This window comes from Micropterus salmoides, unplaced genomic scaffold (assembly GCF_014851395.1).
Source record: "Micropterus salmoides isolate LMB-PRFRI ecotype aquatic unplaced genomic scaffold, ASM1485139v1 Ms_hic_scaffold_9, whole genome shotgun sequence".
NCBI classification, from domain to species: Eukaryota; Metazoa; Chordata; class Actinopteri; order Centrarchiformes; family Centrarchidae; genus Micropterus; species Micropterus salmoides.
The window spans coordinates 23,069,782-23,088,612 of NW_024044681.1; the positions used below are offsets into that span (position 1 = coordinate 23,069,782).

At 41.7% G+C, this 18,831-nt stretch overlaps 3 protein-coding genes across 5 annotated transcripts; 1 reads left to right on the forward strand and 2 right to left on the reverse strand.

The window, feature by feature from the left end:
* Positions 1-326: 326 nt before the first annotated feature.
* tpte (transmembrane phosphatase with tensin homology) lies at positions 327-7,421 on the reverse strand. Of its 3 annotated transcripts, none has more exons than XM_038708518.1 (19): positions 7,120-7,421; positions 6,534-6,624; positions 6,282-6,362; positions 6,126-6,173; positions 5,840-6,001; positions 5,242-5,361; positions 4,374-4,473; positions 4,152-4,215; positions 3,967-4,031; positions 3,709-3,769; positions 3,537-3,618; positions 3,301-3,389; positions 3,088-3,149; positions 2,904-2,984; positions 1,383-1,488; positions 1,177-1,274; positions 1,001-1,096; positions 830-900; positions 327-734 (listed from the first exon to the last, which is right to left on the reverse strand). In XM_038708518.1, the coding sequence occupies exons 2-19, from the start codon at positions 6,578-6,580 to the stop codon at positions 632-634; spliced, it is 1,536 nt and encodes a 511-aa protein (XP_038564446.1). In that variant the 5' UTR covers positions 6,581-6,624; positions 7,120-7,421; the 3' UTR covers positions 327-631. The 3 variants fall into 3 exon arrangements, with proteins under 3 accessions (XP_038564446.1, XP_038564447.1, XP_038564448.1); XM_038708519.1 differs by lacking the exon at positions 7,120-7,421 and adding an exon at positions 6,950-7,106; XM_038708520.1 differs by lacking the exon at positions 6,534-6,624.
* A 180-nt stretch (positions 7,422-7,601) lies between these two features.
* Positions 7,602-10,798, forward strand: fgl1b (fibrinogen like 1B). The gene is made up of 9 exons (XM_038708523.1): positions 7,602-8,286; positions 8,394-8,492; positions 8,730-8,997; positions 9,102-9,261; positions 9,412-9,509; positions 9,621-9,709; positions 9,800-9,925; positions 10,243-10,307; positions 10,541-10,798. The coding sequence occupies exons 1-9, from the start codon at positions 8,281-8,283 to the stop codon at positions 10,719-10,721; spliced, it is 1,092 nt and encodes a 363-aa protein (XP_038564451.1). The 5' UTR covers positions 7,602-8,280; the 3' UTR covers positions 10,722-10,798.
* LOC119895404 (thrombospondin type-1 domain-containing protein 1) lies at positions 10,791-18,307 on the reverse strand. The gene is given in 9 exon segments (XM_038708515.1): positions 10,791-12,230; positions 12,339-12,870; positions 12,975-13,395; positions 13,768-13,824; positions 13,827-13,928; positions 15,063-15,723; positions 15,820-16,214; positions 17,211-17,321; positions 18,131-18,307. Coding segments are annotated over 8 exon segments (2,847 nt in total). The 5' UTR covers positions 17,263-17,321; positions 18,131-18,307; the 3' UTR covers positions 10,791-11,603.
* Positions 18,308-18,831: the final 524 nt, after the last annotated feature.

Below are 18,831 nucleotides of genomic sequence, written 5' to 3' on the forward strand. Positions count from 1 at the left end.
TGTTCTATGAGCATCTGTCTCTCGTGTCACTCTGTTCTGGTAAACTGTTCCATGGTTTCCAATGAGTACATTTCTGATTCCCTTCACTAAACCATGCATAATATGCATGGTTTAAACTGTAATACAGTATAGTAGTAGCTTGATATCGTACATCAGAAAAATAGCTAGTTTCAAATGGAGTATTTGCGAGGGGTGTATTGAAAATAGCACTGGGAAGAAGTTCAAACCTGGACTGTGACAAATACAGCCCAACCTTTCAGCATTATAACCATCAGGTGCAAATGTGTGTTCTTTTTCAGGTTTTACATAAATTTTAGGACACCAAAAAGAGTCACTACGCATGTATCAGCTGATTCACTGGAAGACATGACTAGGTAATTAATGGGAATTCTTCACATACTTTGCATTTTAAATTTCAGTTTCAGTGCCATGACTCATCATAGCAACACTGCAGTCTACATGATTTGATTCAGTGGAGGTCCCCATTACTTACAACAGCATTTTAACACATTTTATTTTATAGCTCTCATTCATATCTTCAGTTAGTGGTCAATCTACCAATCGCTGCTCACCATCCATCATTAAAGGTTCAACTGTAACAAGCCGTTTAATTCTCCTAAATGGGCTTTTGTTATGGTTCTGAGAAGAACATGGTGACACCAAAGTCCTCCTTGTACAGGTCCCAGGTTTTTGGTTTGTGTGGGTTGTCCAGCTCTTCTCTGGGTAGAAACAGCCTGTGGAGAGTTTGGAAGAGATGCAGGGTTTACAGTCAGCACTAGTGTCAAAGCAGAGCCCCAGAAATAATTACATCAGAGCAACAGAAACATACTTGTTCTCCTCTATGAAGGAGGTATTGAACCAGAAGTAGAATGGAACATCTTCGTATCCTTTTGGAAGACCCTAAAAAAGGAACGATGAAAAACAAAATATAAACTGAATCATAGGACAATCAGTCTTAAAACCAGCTTTCCTTTCAAAGGGTGTAAATGCAAACACTCACAGCACTTGATTCAAACATGACTTTAACATCCCCTTCAACCACAGGCCCGTCCTGTAGGCTGATGACTGCTGCATTGCTGCCCACATCAGGAAATACCTTTAAAACCACCAAAAATGTGTTAGTCACCCATTCGACCAATGAATCAGTATGACCTGATGAGTGTGTGTGAAACTTACTTTGCAGTTTTCCTGTTTGGCACACACACATTGAAATACCAGCTCTTTCTTCACAATTATCTTCACCTTGAGATCACTGCCATCACCTTTACCCACACCTGGGTACAAGAGGGAATAAAAAGGATGTTACCACGGGCACAAAGAGATTTGTTAAGGATAGAGTTATGTATTAGAGTGCCCTGCTGGTTTGCAGGGTTTTATTTTACCTGCTATGGAATGGATGCGGATGCTCTTGATCCGGAGGCTTTTAGGTGGAGGTAGTTGTCTGTTGAACTTGGACTTCATGATCTCGTAATAGCCCACGTACCGGCTCTGTGGTTCACAAAGACACATAATAATCAAATGTGCAAGCAGCGTTGGACGGGCTTCGCGACCCGACAAGTGTCAGACCATGCTCTAAATTACATTTAAAACCACTTTATGTAAAAGATATGTGACTGGCTTAGGCTTTTGGTTGTAGGAAAATTATTTTATTAATATATTATTTGTAATTTTGGTGTCCTGTCTGGGTGTTGCCTTCACTCTGTCTGCCACTTTTTAATTTCTGATACTACCACAGGGAGGCGCCAGTCAGAATTTTTTCAAATTCTACAGGAAGAGGCATTAAAAGGTTCAGTGTGTAATATTTAAGAGGATCTATTGACAGAAATGCAATTTAACATAAATAACTATGTTTTCAGTGGTATATAAAGACCTTATATAGTTGTGTTTTAATTACTTTAGAATGAGCTATCTACATACACCGCGTGTCCCCATTCCATGGATGTTTCTACAGTAGCCCAAACGCACAAATTTGGACTACTAATTATTTAATACAAGAGCCGACCGAGTGTGTCGGCCACCGTAGCTTCTCCTGCACGCTTGAAAAGGGTGGGGTGAGCGGTGACAGATGATGTATTCATTTGGTGTCAGAATAATCTGAATTTTTCCCCTCCTTAAATCTTTAATGCAAAAAAAGGGAACAAAGTGTACATCGGGCATAAAGAAGTATATAGAACAGTATACAAATATATAGGAAGACACAAATAATAGAAACTTTTGTGTAAAGAGGACCATGTGTTGAAAGTTTTCACAGCGTTGTTGTTGTTGGATTTAGAAATTAAATTGATATAAGATATTATAGATGTCAATGTTTTGTTTATATGCTCTGATAATGCTAATCCAACAAATCTTTGTAGTAGCGTCCATGCTGTCCACATTCTGACTTAAGAGCACATGAACATACACTGAAGTTGGAAAAAATGACTTCACAACTCGGAAACAGGGAGTATTATGTAGCTGCAGTACCCTTGTTTACTTTGATACTGCCAGCTAGCTAGCTATGTTACTCTTAACCTCCGAAGCCAATTACCCTTATCACAACCATCACCGTGTGTGTGCCTAAACCTAAATTATTGATTATATGGATGTCGAACAGCTAGCACATCAGCCGTGAGGCCGATGTGTGCAGCTGTAGGTTATCATTCGTGTTGCTGTGCATTACCACCAAGAATTACAGTCCTAGAACTGCGGTCCCAAGATTGCGGGGGTTGTGAAACTGCAGCCTCTAGGACTGCAGCTATATAATATTGGAAAAAAGGATCATCCAAGTGAGCCTTTTGTTGAGATTTGCAACCCTCACTACTAGATGCCACTAGGCACTGAACCTTTAAGTGTAGACCAGAATTTGTAAATAAATGCTTCTATTAAACATAGTCTCTCTTTGACTCAGAGTGGCTTGTTCTTACCTGAGAGGGAGTCTCCACTCCCTGAAACTTGGAGCTCTGACTCTTGTCTGTCCTCCTCTCACCAAAATACTCCAGACTCTCCTGGTGGACAAACAGATGGATGTAAGAGAACAGTCTTGTTTCACAATGTGTTGCTTATTCATTAATCCGCTCTTGAACAAATCTCAAACTTAAATAGAAGTACCTGTGCACTCTCAAACTGGTCACTGTCAATAAACCAGGTGCACACCATAGTACCTGTGCGTCCTGTGAAAGAGAGCAATAGCATTATGGAATTATGTACAAGTTGTCCTGCTCAGTAAAGGGTGAAAGTTACACATTTTTAACAACTGAACACCAAACTACTGTATTTGTTCAACACAAATTATTCACTAAATGATAATGACTTTGACATCACCTTTCCCTCCTTTACAGTGAATGGCAATGATGTTTTTGGGATGAGCAGACATCCACTCCCGCACGCTGGCTGTGTATTTCAGCATGTCCCTGAGGCAGATAGTTGAACGATAAAGGCATTGTTATAAGCTGGCAGGCCCTTGTGTGGAGCTGTAATCTAAAGCGCTTAAGTATAATTACCCACAAAAGGAAGAGGTGAAACTAAAATGACACATCACAGCAGAAAATGTGACTCACTCTAAGGAGGGGACGTTGTGGTCGTCAATGAACACCCGTTCAACCCTGTAGTGGAAGAACTGGGGGTCGTAGCCTTTCTCACCTGGAAACAAAAGATGATAATGACATGGTATGTGTAGTTTTACATAACAAGGGAATTCAGTACAGGTAATGAGAGGACGTGCCAACTTACTGCACAGATTGTAAACTTTATAGTGGTCTTCATGTTTAGTGTCTAGGAACCTCGCCACTTCCTGCACAGAAAGAGAGAAGTAGGGTAAAACACCTGTCAAGGTGTTTACTTAGAGGTCTGTGTGTTGGAAGTTCCTTGTATCTATAGTGCCTATGAATGGATTCATTTGGAAATTGGTGAGTGTAATTAGATTGGAACCATTTAAAGTAATGGAGGTGGACTCATGTATGTTGAGATGACTTTTGTGTCACACTTAACCTTGATTGGATTCCTGTAAAATGACTGCTTCCCGGAGGAGGGGAAAGACATGGCGATGACGCGGTCTAGAGAGGAGGGTAAAGATGCAAATAAATGTTCAACTTCTTAAAGGGGGTAAGTATTAGTCATGTATTTTTAGGCGTGCATGTATGGTGTGTTTCCTTTATTCAACATGTAAAAGCTACCTGTGACATAGGTAAGATCAAGGTCAAATCCATCCTTCTGATAACGCCGCTTATTCTCCGAAACCTGAGAGAAATACCCAGTCATTGATCAGGAAGTAGTAGACATCTTCTCTCTTGATGCCAGCACTGATTGTACAAAGATGCCATTCTCCAAAAGACTCCAGTAAACATAGCTGCATTAGCTATTAACAGTGTTCTACGCTTCCATGGCGGTGATCTTACCATCCTCCTTGTGACCTTCTCCAGCTCTTTCCTCTGAGCTGCCAGTCTGAAAACTCTCACCAGGATTATTATTCTCAGGAAACGAAGAAACGTCACCACCCTGTTGAAGAATTAATGAAAAATGTATTAAATAAAATACTATTAAACAATAATAGGTTCAATGGTACTCACTGTAGGTTGACGTTGAGGTAGGGCAATATTGAGGCTAAACAACAGACTTTTATTTATTTATTTTTTTTAATCTAATCACATTTGCTGATGACATGCAAGCGGTGGGCCTCATCAGCAATAATGATGAAGCATTATAGAGAGGAAGTGGAGCAACTGGTGAGCTGGTGCAACGACCACAACCTATCTTTCATTTAGAAAAAAACAAAAGAAATGGCTGGTGACATTAGGAGGGTGCCGGCTGACCACTCTCAACATCAAACGCATAGCGAGGACAGACAAGAAGATCATAGGGGTTTCCTCTCCATCCAGGACATCTTCCAGAGGCGCTATGCATGCAGAGCCTCTTCTGTTGCCCTCCCCTCCCTCATTCTGCAACAGCTTCTTCCCCCAAGCTGTTACCCTAAACAACCTACTTATTTATTTAATGAAGCACAGTCTGTAAACAGCCCTGAGAAAAGGTCTAATCAGGCCACATAAATGAAAACACCTGTGTGGGTGAACTAAGGGTGTGTAGGGTCTTTAAGATCAACAGAGCATCAATTTGAGAAGCATTATAAATCCAATATTCCTCCAGACCCTACAGAGCTTCCAGGTATATTATTCTTGACAAAGAAACCAGAAGCCTAACACAACTAAATGAGCCAGTTCTAGTAGTATTACATATCATTTAGCTGGGGATGCAAGAGGACGCAGGTACCTGGGGATGAGACTGGCTCCTGACAGGTCAGTGAAAGTGTAGATCATGGTGACCACCAGCGTGACAACCACAACGCCGGCGTCTATGATGTTCAGCTTGGAGCTGAAGTAAGCTTTGAACCTAAAATGTGGTTAGTTAAACATAACAAGAGACAAATTACATGCTGCTGACAAAAACTGCCCAGGTCATGCAACTAATAGTATCTGCTTTAATCTTAATTAAAATGAAAAACATTATTGTAGTGCATTTATTCAGCAAACCGTAACGGAATCATTAGGTTTCCCAAGGACTAACCCAATACATGCCATACATTTCCTGTCTAGCTTCCTCTTCATAACTTCCCGTTTAACAGCTAATCACACTTTTTCTGCTGAAACAGGACTCTCTGGGAATGCTTGCATCACTCTTTCATGCATTTCTCACATTCGCAAGCAAACCGTTGTGCAGTGATAACAAGATGAGTATACTACATTTAAGTATTTATAAGTATCAATCTGTTACGGCAATACCACAAACGTGTGCCTGAAGTAACCCCCTGTGGCTATGCAGTGGTTGTACTACTATAATAATGCATGCAAGGTCTTCCTGTTTCACTCACCCTTCCACATAGACCCGCAGGAGAACGTCAAGGAGAAAGAAGAAGGAGATGGTGAGGGACACAGCCTCCAACGTATCCCCAAGCTCTCTGCTCTTGGCTGGCAGTGACAGGTCCACGATCACCAGCACAAAGTCCACTAGGATCAGTATCACTCCAAATATACTGGAGGAAAAAGACAGGAATTTCACATTATCAAAAACTACCAGGCCAGGAAGGAACGATTGTTGGCTATTATCCCTCTGCATTATCCAGTATCTTTTCAAAAGAGTTCCCAAAACACACTCACCGAAATCCAAAGGACATAACAAAAGGCGCAATCTTCTTCCGGATATTGCTGCAAAGGAGGATAGAATGTAATGCTTGCTAGTAAATGTACTTCTGAATAAAGTGTTAGAAGTGTATAGAAAACTGTCTGCAGTTTAGTTAAGCTGTAAAAACTTACTGATACATTGTATCTGGTACCACACTCTCATCCTTTCCATCGTCAATCTCCACTTTAGCGTCCTCCATCTTTGCAGTGTTTCTAATAGATACACAGAAAGATAGATAACATAAAAATCAGACACTATACCCTGAAAAATACCACCACCTTCTCATATTAAAGCAACAGTTCAAACATGACATGGTGCGGCAAAGATCCACATGAAAATGAAAAAGTTTATCTTCCCCTTGTTAGTTGATTAATCTTCCTCACCCATTTACACCTGAATCTGACCCTGGACTGAAATACACAGAGGACATGATGTGCGTGTCGTCCTTCGCGCTTGTTTCTGAACGTGTCGTCTCTGCATTTGAAAAGAAGAATGTGAAGAAAAAAAAAAGATTAAAACTCCCTTGTTCAGTATGTTGCTCCAAAGTTACAATGTAAAAAAAAAGAAAGTAAAGACAAGCCAGAGGACAGAAGCGGTGTGTCCTGCCCTGGAATGCTGTATCTCTTCCCCATAAATCCTCTCTTTGAAAGAAATCAGCACAAACACCTTTAACGTTACTTATAATCTGCATCCAGCGTGACATAGCAACCAGTGTTTTGACTGATGCAAAACCTATTAACGTTAACTGTTACAAGCAAGAAAGGAGAAAACTCTTTAAGAAGTATCCAGGATGAATTACCTGTAAGACAAATGTAAACAACGAGTTAGATATAACAACACAAAACGCTTTAAAGCTCCTCCAGGACAAGCGCCTTCCCACCGTCCGCTCAGCCTCCTTGAACGGTTTATTAACCGGCTAAGTTAAAGTTAGCCACCAAACAACTAGCTCCACTTGCACCGCCTGCTTACCGTTAGGGCTGTCATTCGTGAAACGTTACGGGAGTTTGTCTTGTGACTTCTTGTGAAGACAAAGGAAGACGGTTCAAAGGTTAACCGGTTGGATTTTTTTCCCGTCCATCCACTATTCCTCATCGTTTTTGCAAACGTAGCGGTTTCAGACTTCCTGGACCTCGGCTAAAAACACACACACACTCACTCAAAACGCTCAGCCCTTTTTTCCTCTTTACTATTTACTCGTCTTTCCTCCTCGACCCACTTTCACACCACAGCTGGCTAAGCCTGACCATAAGCTTCCTGTACAGAGCTTTTCAAACAACTACAGTTATCTTAAAAAGTAACTTTAAATTAGCGTTAAGCCAGCCCCTGACTACACCCTCTCTAACATCTGGTTTTAATTGAACGCGCATTCCCAAATGCCAAACAGTCGCATCATACAGTTTGTAAAGTCTGATCTTATTTGAAAGGAATAACCTTATCGAGACAAAAAATGTGTTGGAGATTTGCTTCTTATTAGCAAAATGTGTAAATAATTTGTATTCGTGGAAATATTAACTGCTAGGTTTTTTTTAAACTATCAACCAAAAACGAACACAAGGGGGAGCCAAATCATCTCTGTCACACAGAGTTGTTTAAAATACTCCGAGCTCTGTGGATTCATTAACTCAGTTATCACTTTCTTTATTTTATCTTCTGCATCGCTTTGAATAGCCCACTTTCCTGGGGGGGGTTGTTGTTGTGTTTTTACATTTATATGGTTGTATTTGAAGAGTAAGCATTATTTCTGTGTAATGGAGTCACAATGTCCATAGGAACACAATGATAAAAAAAATAAATCAGTAATTTATGGAAAAGAATATACACGTTTTTAGATTTTTTAATAACCAAAAAAGGAAAAAATAAGAAGGCCAGTACTCCTGGCATGTCAGGAATGGTGTCCTCTTGACACTCTGTCCATGAGGGCATTTGCAGGTCTGGAATCAGCTACTCTTTCCAAATGCTAGAATGCTTGATAGAGGAGGAAAACCTCAATCTGGCTCAGGTTCAGTTTTTGGAGAGGTTGGACAAGTCTGGATCCTCTAATGTGGACCATGCAGAACCGGCCCAGCCTATAAATAATACTGAGAGGAAAAGAACACTGAACCTGGGCAAAACAAGGGGAGGCGTTGTGAAATGAAGGTAGGCTTGCGGTGCAGAGATTTTTTAAAGTTTGAAGGGTTGTAGTTTCTTGATAAGTATTTTTGTATATTCTTCAACTTTAATATATGCTGTGTTTATAATTTCAGACTTATACTGCAGCAAGGGATTTCTCCCTAAAAGCCATGCCAATGTTGCTGTTGTTGGTTCTGGTGTGGCCAACCATTGCCTCTACTACACAGTTGTCAGTATGTAGCTTATCCTACTCTTTAAGGGCTTCAGGATATCTCTCCTTGATTTTGTATTGACATTGAAAAACATAAATTACAGACAGGGCTCCTCCACATAAATAAAATTGTTTCATAGATGCCTCGAAATGTGCCCCTGTGCTTTTGCTGGCCCCTCTCCGGGCACTTGTATCCAGTATTATTAAAACAAGTGTAGAAATGTCATGGATAACTTGAAATTGGTTTTCCTCATTTAAGGTACTGGACTCATGCGGGCAAGAGGTTGCAGTTCTCAAGCTCAGCATAAGGAAACTGGAGAATAAACTCTGGATGGGGTCTTGGCAGATTGAGCACTTGCAAATGCACAAATACTTGAAGCCTTCTCAACCTGCTGTGTCGAATAGCAAGCTTGAAACAGACACAGCTCCTGGTGTAAACCACAACAGCAGTGGGACCTTAGGCAGCTCTGATTTGACGCTGATGAAAACACTTCCACCAGCAGGCAGTTTAATTGTCCATGACAAAGGTAAGAAAAAAGCTCACATCATCATAAAAGTATATTTCAGTTTGGGAAGTGCAGTCTATGCAGCCTAAAGTGCATTAGAGAATAATGAAAATCTATTTTCCTAGACTGTTCTGAGCTGTTTGACAGACTGAGACCACCGAGCGGTTTTTATCGCATCAGACCCAAATCACACCAGGAGCCTTTTTTGGTCTACTGTGACATGGAGGATGGAGGTGGATGGACAGTGTTTCAGAGACGTCGGCATGGAAAAGTTGACTTCAATAGGTATTTAAGCAGAGAAAGTAGCTCACATACAATATATAGTAAGTTTACAGTCTTGCAGGCAAAGCCAGCATCAGATTACAATGTAGGTGTTGATGTAGCGTACACAGCTCTTTCATGTGAGGTAAAATATCTGCCTACTTGTCATTGTAGAGACTGGGTGGACTACAGAGACGGCTTTGGTGACTTCAAACTGTGGAATGATGAGTTCTGGTTGGGCAATGAGCACATGTATTCTCTACTCTCAGAAGGCCAGAAATGATTAAAATTCCAGAATTCCTGTTTCTCCTTTTATAGGCGGCCTTGTTTTTAACTAGTCTTTTTTTCCACTATCTAAATTATCATTTTTTTTTGCCCTGAAGGTAAGAACCTAGTGAAGATAGATCTAATGGACTGGGATGGACAACGAAGTTATGCATTTTATGAGAACTTCAGGATCAGTGATGAGGCTGTAAGATGAACAATTTTACAGTTCTGTTTCTTGGTCTCAGAAGTCACTGCGATCCCCAACAAACATGACTTCCTTTAATGCCTATTCCAGGATAAGTACCGTCTCCAGTATCAGCTGTATAGTGGGCGAGCTGGAGATGCTCTGACTGGTGGTGGGGGGATGGTGGAGCACTGGTCTACTTGCCTCAGCGGCATGCAATTCAGCACCAGAGATCAAGTTAGTTAATCATCTATTCCCTTTTTACCATTCTAAGATGGCATTTTGTGATGGTGCTAATAACTGTAAGATTATTGACAATGTGCCAACGGTGACTGTGATATTGTGTGTATTGTTACTGTTTACTATATTTTGTATTGTGTATTGTGTGAATGGTTGAAGGCTGTTTGCTCCGTCTATTGTAGTATATTTTGATTTGTTGTTGTTTATTCACACAAAACAACATTTCGTTCAGCTGTGTACTTGGTATGCAGAAGAATGACAATAAAGCATGACCTGACTGTGATAACTCTGGTGACATTTATGGTCATTGACAGGACAATGACCGCTACCTTCAGGGCAGCTGTGCTCAGGAGAATAAGGCAGGATGGTGGTTCAACAGGTGAGACTTTTCAAATAAAATGTATCACCATGGCTGTCTGTTGTCTTTCTTCTGTTTGATTGTCGTAAAGTATTGCCTGTTGAACCACAGAAAGGGCCATACTGGTCAAACTAAGAACACAGTTCTTCCCAATTTATTGTAAAATAAAAAATAGAAAAAGGTTTAATCCTTTCAATTTGCCTCTATTTAAAATGTTAGATAATTGACATTGTGTACTATCCTTCTGTCTACAGGTGCCATGCAGCCAACCTAAACGGGAAGTTCTACCGCACAGGGACGTACAAAGGCCAGTATGACAATGGCGTGGTGTGGGGGACCTGGAAAGGCCTTTGGTATTCCCTTAGACACACCACCATGAAGGTGCGGCCTCTGGTTTTCTTGGACTTCACGGGCAGTGGAGCAGGGGAAATTTAAAAACACCAGGCATCATATTCCCATGTGTGATACAGAATAAGGTTAAAATAAATGACAGCAAAGCCTGACTTCATGTTAACATTATATGTATTTTAATTTCTCCCTTTGCTTCATTATTTGAAAATATTATCAAATGGCAATAGTACAGCATCTTCTATTTTCCAGTAAGCATTGCTTTCTATGAAGTGTATTATTATATTACTCAAACAATAAAACAAAAAGCATCTCAGTGCCTCACTGACTTTCATTTTTGACTGCCTCAAACACAGTTGAAACTGTATATTACCACTCTAACTTGTGCATTTTGCAGTATGCCTGACATTGCTTATATCACACATACAAACTGTCCCTAATCAGTAATGTACAGTGGGACTTCACAGCATGATAAAAACAAGCACATTCAGCAGTGTAGAACAATGAAACTCACCTGTCTTCTGTAGAGTTCTGAATACTGTCATCAACAGTGCATACAGACGTCAAGGTCATGTTAAATAAATGACTTATTGTGGTACATACTGTACCAGTAGTTGACATACAAAGAAACTTACAAAGAGACGTTCCGAACACAGTCATACTCTAAACAAGACAGAAATATGTTCAATTATAAAGCCTCTCAAAATTATAAATTTTAAAACAATTACAAGAAAATCCTTATCTTTGAAACATAAACTTCTGGAAATATCTTCTAAAAAAATTTTACTTTTTGTTCTCCTTCTCATTGATGAGCAAACTCCCTACAGTAACACATTCTTAATACATTCTTCACTGATATAAGAGTCTTTGTAAAGATGTGGTGTAAAAGATGATTTATGTTAGGAATAAATTTAAGTTGCAAGGGCAATTCCTTACAGGTGTAGTACAGAACCACAAACATGTGATCTACTATATCTCCCCTACATTTGAGGACAGATCTACGTCCAACATCCTCTGCTCTGCCTCACTCAGCCTATAGGGTGAGCCACCACTGCTGCTGTAGTCTCCAGACATTGGCAGAGAGCGGCAGAGACCTTTCCTCTGCTCCAAGGACGATACACTAAAGGTGGAGCTGCGCTGCCGCCCCTTAACCCCAGAGCAGGACTGAGCCTCCTTTAATTTCCGGGCCAGCATGTTCCTCTGGATAGGTGATGGGCCACGACGGTTCCAGTTCTGCTCAGCCCGCTCTGCACGATCCACACTCAGGCTGGCAGGTCCCGCTGCTGGACCCCCAATCCCTGAGATTCCCCCTCCACCTCCTGTCTCAACACTCCTTTGCCCAGTGCTATTGAGGTCTGCTTTAGCATGTTTCTCTGAAGCTGAAATGCTGTTTGTGTTGGTTCCTGTGTGTTTGAGCTCACTACTATGAGAAGGAACAGGTGTCTCTATCCAGGGCTTCCTCTGGTCATTTCTCTGGGGTCTGTATTTAACCCACTCTGAGACCTCATGCTCTGGAATGGGGTAAGAACGGTATGGCTGCCTCTCCCTTCCTCCTTTGTTCCAACAGCTTCCTTCCGGGAGGGTCCGAGATCCCACCTGAAAAGACAACGTATGATCTTTGTTATTTAACAAAGCATAAAGAGACCTACACAAATCTGACCTACAATAGATAAATAAATACACAAATGAAGCTGGATAGGTGACCTGGGTCATGCTCCTTTCTCTGAACTGTCTGGACTGTGCAGAGGGTGGAGGCTGCGGTTTGGTGTCATTAAAACTGGAGGTCCGGCGGAAATTTGGATTTTTATGAAAGGAGTTTACTATTCCTGCATCTCCCCCTCCTCGTCTGAGACCTGCTAAAGCACTCCTCTCTACCATCTCCACCCAGTCAGCTGTACGGTCACGCCATTTTGAGCTGCCCCCACTTGCATGAGAAGAGATAAGAGGACCTAAGACCTCCTCCAGTCTGTCTGGGGTGACACTAGAAGTCTGCGATGGCGGCTCAGAAAAGGGAGCTGCAATACAAAAATGGTTGTGGTTGGCACCGTCCTGGAGGCACAAAGGGAGTGCGGAATGAGCAAATCCAGTTGGTGTAGGGATGGGCGAGTTGGTGGGTGAAGCAGACGTCTCTACCAAGGTATCCTGGACTGGGCTTGAGGAGACATGGTACAACTGTGTGGCCTCTTTTAACCCCTTTTTCTTCATTTCTTTCAACTGCTGCTGAGCCAAACGGTACCTAGAGAGACAATTATATTTTAATTTCGAAGACTGGGGAGCGGCAGAATATATTTGACAAAAACATTCTATGAGTAATTAAAGTAAACTATATTCCAAACATACCCAAATATTGGTGGCAACAACTTCTGACCTGTGGGGGACAGCCTTTCTGGGTCCTGTGAGACAGGTATCACCAGTGTCTGTGAGAAAGGCTGGCTGCCCAGGAAAGGAGTGTCTGTCTGGGCTACAGCCACAACCATGCCCCCCTGTGGGCCATGGGCGTCGGACAGGCTGGGTCTCTGGAGGCTGTGGCCACAAATGGAGGCCTCATCAGAGAGCTTGCGTCCTCCAGGGGAATGCATAGAGCCTCTGTGGACAGAGCTGCACGGAGGGGTGTGGCAAAGCTTTCTCCACACAGTCACCACAACAGTAGCCAGAATCACGGCCAGGCAAAGGGAAATACCAGCTACCACGACTATGTTACCACCTAGGGGTGGAACTCCGAGAGATACAGGGGGGAGGGATGGAGAAGGTGCAGGCATCACTGCAGAAAAAGAAGGGGAGACAATTATGTTCATATGTTAAGTACGTAGTGATGGGAATTACAGCTCCGAGAGCCGGCTCTTTTGACTCCCTAAACGGCTCTTCATTTTGAACTATTTCCGCTGGTCACTGCACAAAAGAAATATGCAAGATTCTTATCTGCAATACATTATAATATAATAAAAATATTCTCTCATTTTACAACCCTGTTGTAATATGATAAATAAATGTACCTTGTACCTTCAATAACTATCCTAGTAATAACACCCTACTAATGAAAATGAAATAGCATGAGATAGAGAAATTCAACAGAAAATCAAGGGACAGAGATAGTGAAACAGAAAATAAGGAGATAAGGGGTGAAGAGACTGACCAGCACAGTCCTCCAGTGAGCAGAGGGACTGTTCCTTCACCATGCCAGCGCACTGCATCCCTCCACACCTGAGGGCAGCAAACACTCGCGCACTCGTTCCCTCACCCCGTCTCCACAGCTCACACTGCACACACTCCACGGCAGCCATGGACCCCATGACTCTGCAGAAAATCCGGAAAAATGTGCAGTTGCAGATAAATGAGTACATTTAAAAGCCTTAATTCTGTGTTAACCAAATGATCACATTTCAATAAGCCTACTCTGCTATCTTTATCCACATTATCAACAAAGACTAAGGTTTTCATAGTGTCTGCTCCATGGAATTCTGGGATGAGGGATTAAAAAGCCAGTAGAAGTATAACACATCGCACCCAACTACGTCATATCACATGACATCCAGAAGTTAATGCTTTATCCCCAAAATAGACAAAGCAAGGACACATCTACGGTAACGTTCTATAATGAGAATGTGACAGCTGGTGGCTGATTTACTTCTTGTTTGAATAATTATAACTGACTATGCTTAATGTGTCAACATGGCCTTGAGGCACCTTATTCAATGGATTCCCTTTAAATTTGGTAAATGGCGCCCATGTACAGTATATTTAATAGGGTTTAACATCAATTGTCTGTATACGTATACAAAATAATGGAATAACTGGTTATGTGCTGAGGTTGATACTTCACTTTAATGTGAAATTATTTACTGTGCCATAACACTGGAATGTGCAATACAGTGTCCAAGGCCTGTGAGCCGCAGATTACAATACATATTTCTGTTTTGTGGTGATTTGCTGTTCCGGCACTAATTTAATGGTTTTAATGCTCAATTACACAGTTCATGTATTTTTCACAAGATACTACAACAATTTCAGTGTATTTCAGTCTTGCATGCCCTAAAATAGCAATTCAAGTCATGACAGTGTGAACATGCACCAGGTCCCTGAAAATGAAGAAGCTAAATGGAATTCAGCCATCATTCATTTTCCTTTTACCACCTATTCTTTACCTTCTTTTACCTATTCTTTAGACAAGTCAAATGTCTTCTGGGTAAAAGGCCTCTTTCCTACTCTTTAATAAGTTCATTCCTCAAATAGTGACTGGAGTTCTATCCACCACTTGAATTTATCAATCTGGGAAAAATCTGGATCACTAAAGCAAAGCAACTCTGTCACTCCCTCAAAATTCAGGTCTTATTAAGCAAACCACTGCACCCCTGTTTCACTGACACGGCTGAATGACAAGCAGAGGTGTAATGTATTGGCAGCTTCCAAATATGAAAGTGTTGACCTCACCTGCACTCCTGTGAACCACTAGACAGGTCTGTGCAGGACTAGGGGAGCGACTGAAGTTGAAAACAAAGCGAAAGCAGTACTTGTTCCTTCCTGGGTCAAACACAGAACAGTTGAATTCTGTCTCATTCTCTCCCTGAGTCAGCCAGTTAAAAGCCAACGGAGGAGAAGAGGGCTCCTCTGGTCCAAACCCCATTAGGGCTGTTCCGCTTGCTCCCATCCCAGAGGAAACAGTAACTACTCTTCCATTGCCTGCCTCCTTATACAGCAATACTTTCCCATTGATGTGAGCACAAGGTGGGGTTATCAGTTTAACAGTCATAGTCCCTTCACAACCACTCCTGTAAGCGTTGGCGTTTTCCACCAACAGCTTGTAGGAAAAGATACGGGACAGGTAAAGAGGTCCAGAGCTCTTCACATCCTGTGCTGCATGAGGAGAACGTAGAGCCACTCGTATGAAGTCTCTTTCTGTGAAGGGGAAAGCGCAGGCCAGCTCAACACTCTGGGAACGGAGGGGTTTGATTGGGTGCCGTGTGCGGGCTCGGATCTTGTCAATGCTGTTTCGCCCTATCTGGTTGTACTCCATGTAGCTGACTTCTAGAAAGAGAGAAGAGTCAATGCCGCTGGAGCAAGCCTGGAAGTGTTCATTAGTGGCTATCCCAACCTGGAGAGAGAGAGGGAATAAGGGAATTATGATAATCACTCAGGTCATCATTGTGTACAAAGTTTGAGATCCTGTTTGAGATCTTGTTCATCTTACCTGAAAAGATCCTGAGCGGTTTCCTGCCTTCTCCACAGCGACGTGAAAAGTGGGCCACTGCACCTGCAGTTCGGAACTCCACCACCAGGTAGTGCTCTCCGTGCTACTTTCGTCCGTGCCATTAGCATGAGACACAGCAGAGATGATGGTCTGCCTCAGCAGGAACCGGAAAGTTCCTGCATACAGGAAGCAAGAGCAGTTGAACTCCACCCTACCGGTCGATTGGTTATTGGGGAGCGTCCTGTTCAGGAGGGTGGTATTGGTTTCCGTGTTGACCAGAGAGAGGCTCGTGTTGCGGACGTTGCTGCTGTTGGATTTTGTGCTGAAGTCCACAAATACACTGGCGTTGCTAAGGGCAACATGGAAGGAAGGCCAGATATTGAGCCCTGCAAAAGCTACAGGACAGGATGCACAAGAACAAGATAGGGCAAAAAGAAAGAACATTTTACCTATTGTCAATGAATCTTCCACAATATTTCTGAGTATGTCCACCATGGGGAACACATTGTGTCACAGATTTTGTCATCATTGTTTCTTTGCTTATTTTATATAACTCCTTTTTGTATATCTGCTCATTACATTTTGACTTTGCAAACTGTTTGTTACTGTGCCCGTAGGGTGTGTTTCTGGTTCAATTTACTGCAGTGATTCAATAACATGACATTTTATGGAATTGATATATCCTAATGCTAATCTGTTTAAGTGTGGATAACATGTACAGTTTTCTAATTAGTGTTTGGATTGTATAGAAAGTGGAAGTCAAACGGGAACAGTTATTTTTAGCTGACACAAATTTTTTAAATCAATTTGGGAGGAAACTGCTCTGCAGTGTCACTTTTGACAGCATAGTTGTTCATCATGATTGATGATGTATTTATATAATAATATATTTTTTTAAGTGATATCAAGTTCAATTTTATTGATCACACAGCCACAAATGGAATGTGGAATTTGCTCAGTACAACTAAATAATAAGCTCAATTTTTAGCACAGACACTGTGGATCCACAAGTAATTTATAGGCATCAGTAGAAGTGAGCAACATTATTCATACACAACAATTAGTAGTTAACTGCTTAGCAGTATGTTAGTCCAATATCAGTACCCGAGGAAACTATATAAACATTGCAGCACAGCAGCATATTATTTTAAGAGCTATTGTGCTGAGTAGTGTGTAATTCTGTTCTGAAAAACCTCACATCCTCACAAAGCAAAGAGGGTGTGGGAAGAGGAAGAGGCTGACCCTCGCTACCCCTCTCCCTGTACCCTTTGTATGAATACAGGATGGTACAGCCCGTTCATGTGTTTGATCATATGAATTAAAAATCGATGATCCTGCCAGCCTTTCCAAACATGTAATTAATGTTATTAAGATGGTTTACTGACACTCACCATATCCCATGAGCACCAACAGGAAGGGCAGAAGTGAGAGAGCCTGTGGCATTCCGATGTCTCTGTTTTCTCCTACACCACATGACCGTCCTCTTCCACCACCCCTGACCTCTACAAAATCAGAGGCAAACCACAAAATAAACTTAGAATCCACAAGAAGGCAGCAAGCAACAGCCAATTGTGCTTGTAGGTGTCATCAGATGGGAGAAGGCATGGAAGAAGTAGTGCAGTGATCTGAGGTATGAAAAACAGGAAGGCTACAGCATGATGCCGTGACCATGAGTGTTCTGGATTTACTGTGGCGTCTTCCACTTCCTTCCATCTTCACAATGGGTATGGAGGGCTGCCTTCAGCACAGTAGTGTAGTAGCTATATAAGGGCTTGGTCCATACAAATATTCATGAGACACTGCAGAGCCAAATCCTTGTTGTTGGGATGCTTGCAAAAGTTGTCACTAATTGTTTTTCTATTGTTTCCTTAGAAAAACAATAGACCCCCCCCCACCCCCCCATTCAAATTCAGACTGTTTTGCACTATAGCCATGGACTAATCATAAGATAGCAATTACTTTTTATAAGTAAATATGGAGGCTATCCTTAGGTGAAGACATCTGAGTTTTTATACAGAGTCAACTCCCAACCAAATAATTATAGTAGGCTATAATTATAGTTAATTTTTCTCCAATAGGCTGCTCAACTAAAAATCTGTGCTTAGCTAGGAGTCTAAAAGTGGATGAAGACTGTATATTTAATTACCACGTCACTTCTTCTGAAATCTATTTTTAAAGTAATTATAAACCTGTTTATCTGCAATTAGCATACCTAGTGTTTAAACGTAAAGTTCCTCGCGCCTTTGGGACACAGTGGCCAACCTTCATTGTTTTGTATAATTGGAAAATAAAGCTGTTGTAGGCTACTCACATCTTTTGTTGACGCTCCGGTTTTCATCACAGCAAGCGCAATAACGGCCCCTCCACGTGCTGGTAACACATTTCCTCTGACTGATAAACTGATAGCAGTTTCAGTGACAGTCAGCGGGACTAGCTTCACAGACCCAACAGGGTTCTCCGAGGGCGCGCGCCGCGGTATTGAGAGCGCGTGAAAGAGATCCGCTCACAATCACTTCACGGTCAGCAGCAGGGCGTACTGAATGTCATGTGCAATATTAAAGACAGCGTACTGTGACGTAGTGGTAAACAAACCAATAGGGTACTTTCTTTCAGAAAAAATATGATTAATGATATAATTAAATAAAATAGCATAGCCTGTTCTCACATCATCTCAAAAGTGTATGTCTGCTTTTAAACTCAGTTTTGCTGGGTACATTCCTGCCTGGAAGGATTAACATGCAAAATGAAGCAAAATTATTCACTGGTTGGGTTCTGAACTTTTCTGATTGAGACCCATGCAGTACCTTAAGTTACTTTGTGCAGGTGATGTTTATATAGGCTAACAGGTAAAGGCCAGAAACAAAAGCACAAATGAAAGGCCCTTTTCCCTCCTGGCAGTTTATACAGTATAATGCAATGTTTGAAAAACAGGCAGCTGGGTCATCAAAAGACTTCAGCACAGGTGCCTGAGGAAAATGACAAGATGGAGAGAACAGAACAGTCTATAATTCA

Excerpts from the sequence above, each read along its gene's own strand:
- tpte (XM_038708518.1), bottom strand. The coding sequence starts at position 6,580 with ATGTCCTCTGTGTATTTCAGTCCAGGGTCAGATTCAGGTGTAAATGG. Across the intron at positions 3,770-3,966 it reads TTTACAGGAATCCAATCAAG|GAAGTGGCGAGGTTCCTAGA; the intron begins GTTAAGTGTGAC and ends CTTTCTGTGCAG. Across the intron at positions 2,985-3,087 it reads ACCAGTTTGAGAGTGCACAG|GAGAGTCTGGAGTATTTTGG; the intron begins GTACTTCTATTT and ends TTTGTCCACCAG.
- fgl1b (XM_038708523.1), top strand. Across the intron at positions 9,710-9,799 it reads TCAGGATCAGTGATGAGGCT|GATAAGTACCGTCTCCAGTA; the intron begins GTAAGATGAACA and ends TGCCTATTCCAG. Across the intron at positions 9,926-10,242 it reads AATTCAGCACCAGAGATCAA|GACAATGACCGCTACCTTCA; the intron begins GTTAGTTAATCA and ends GGTCATTGACAG.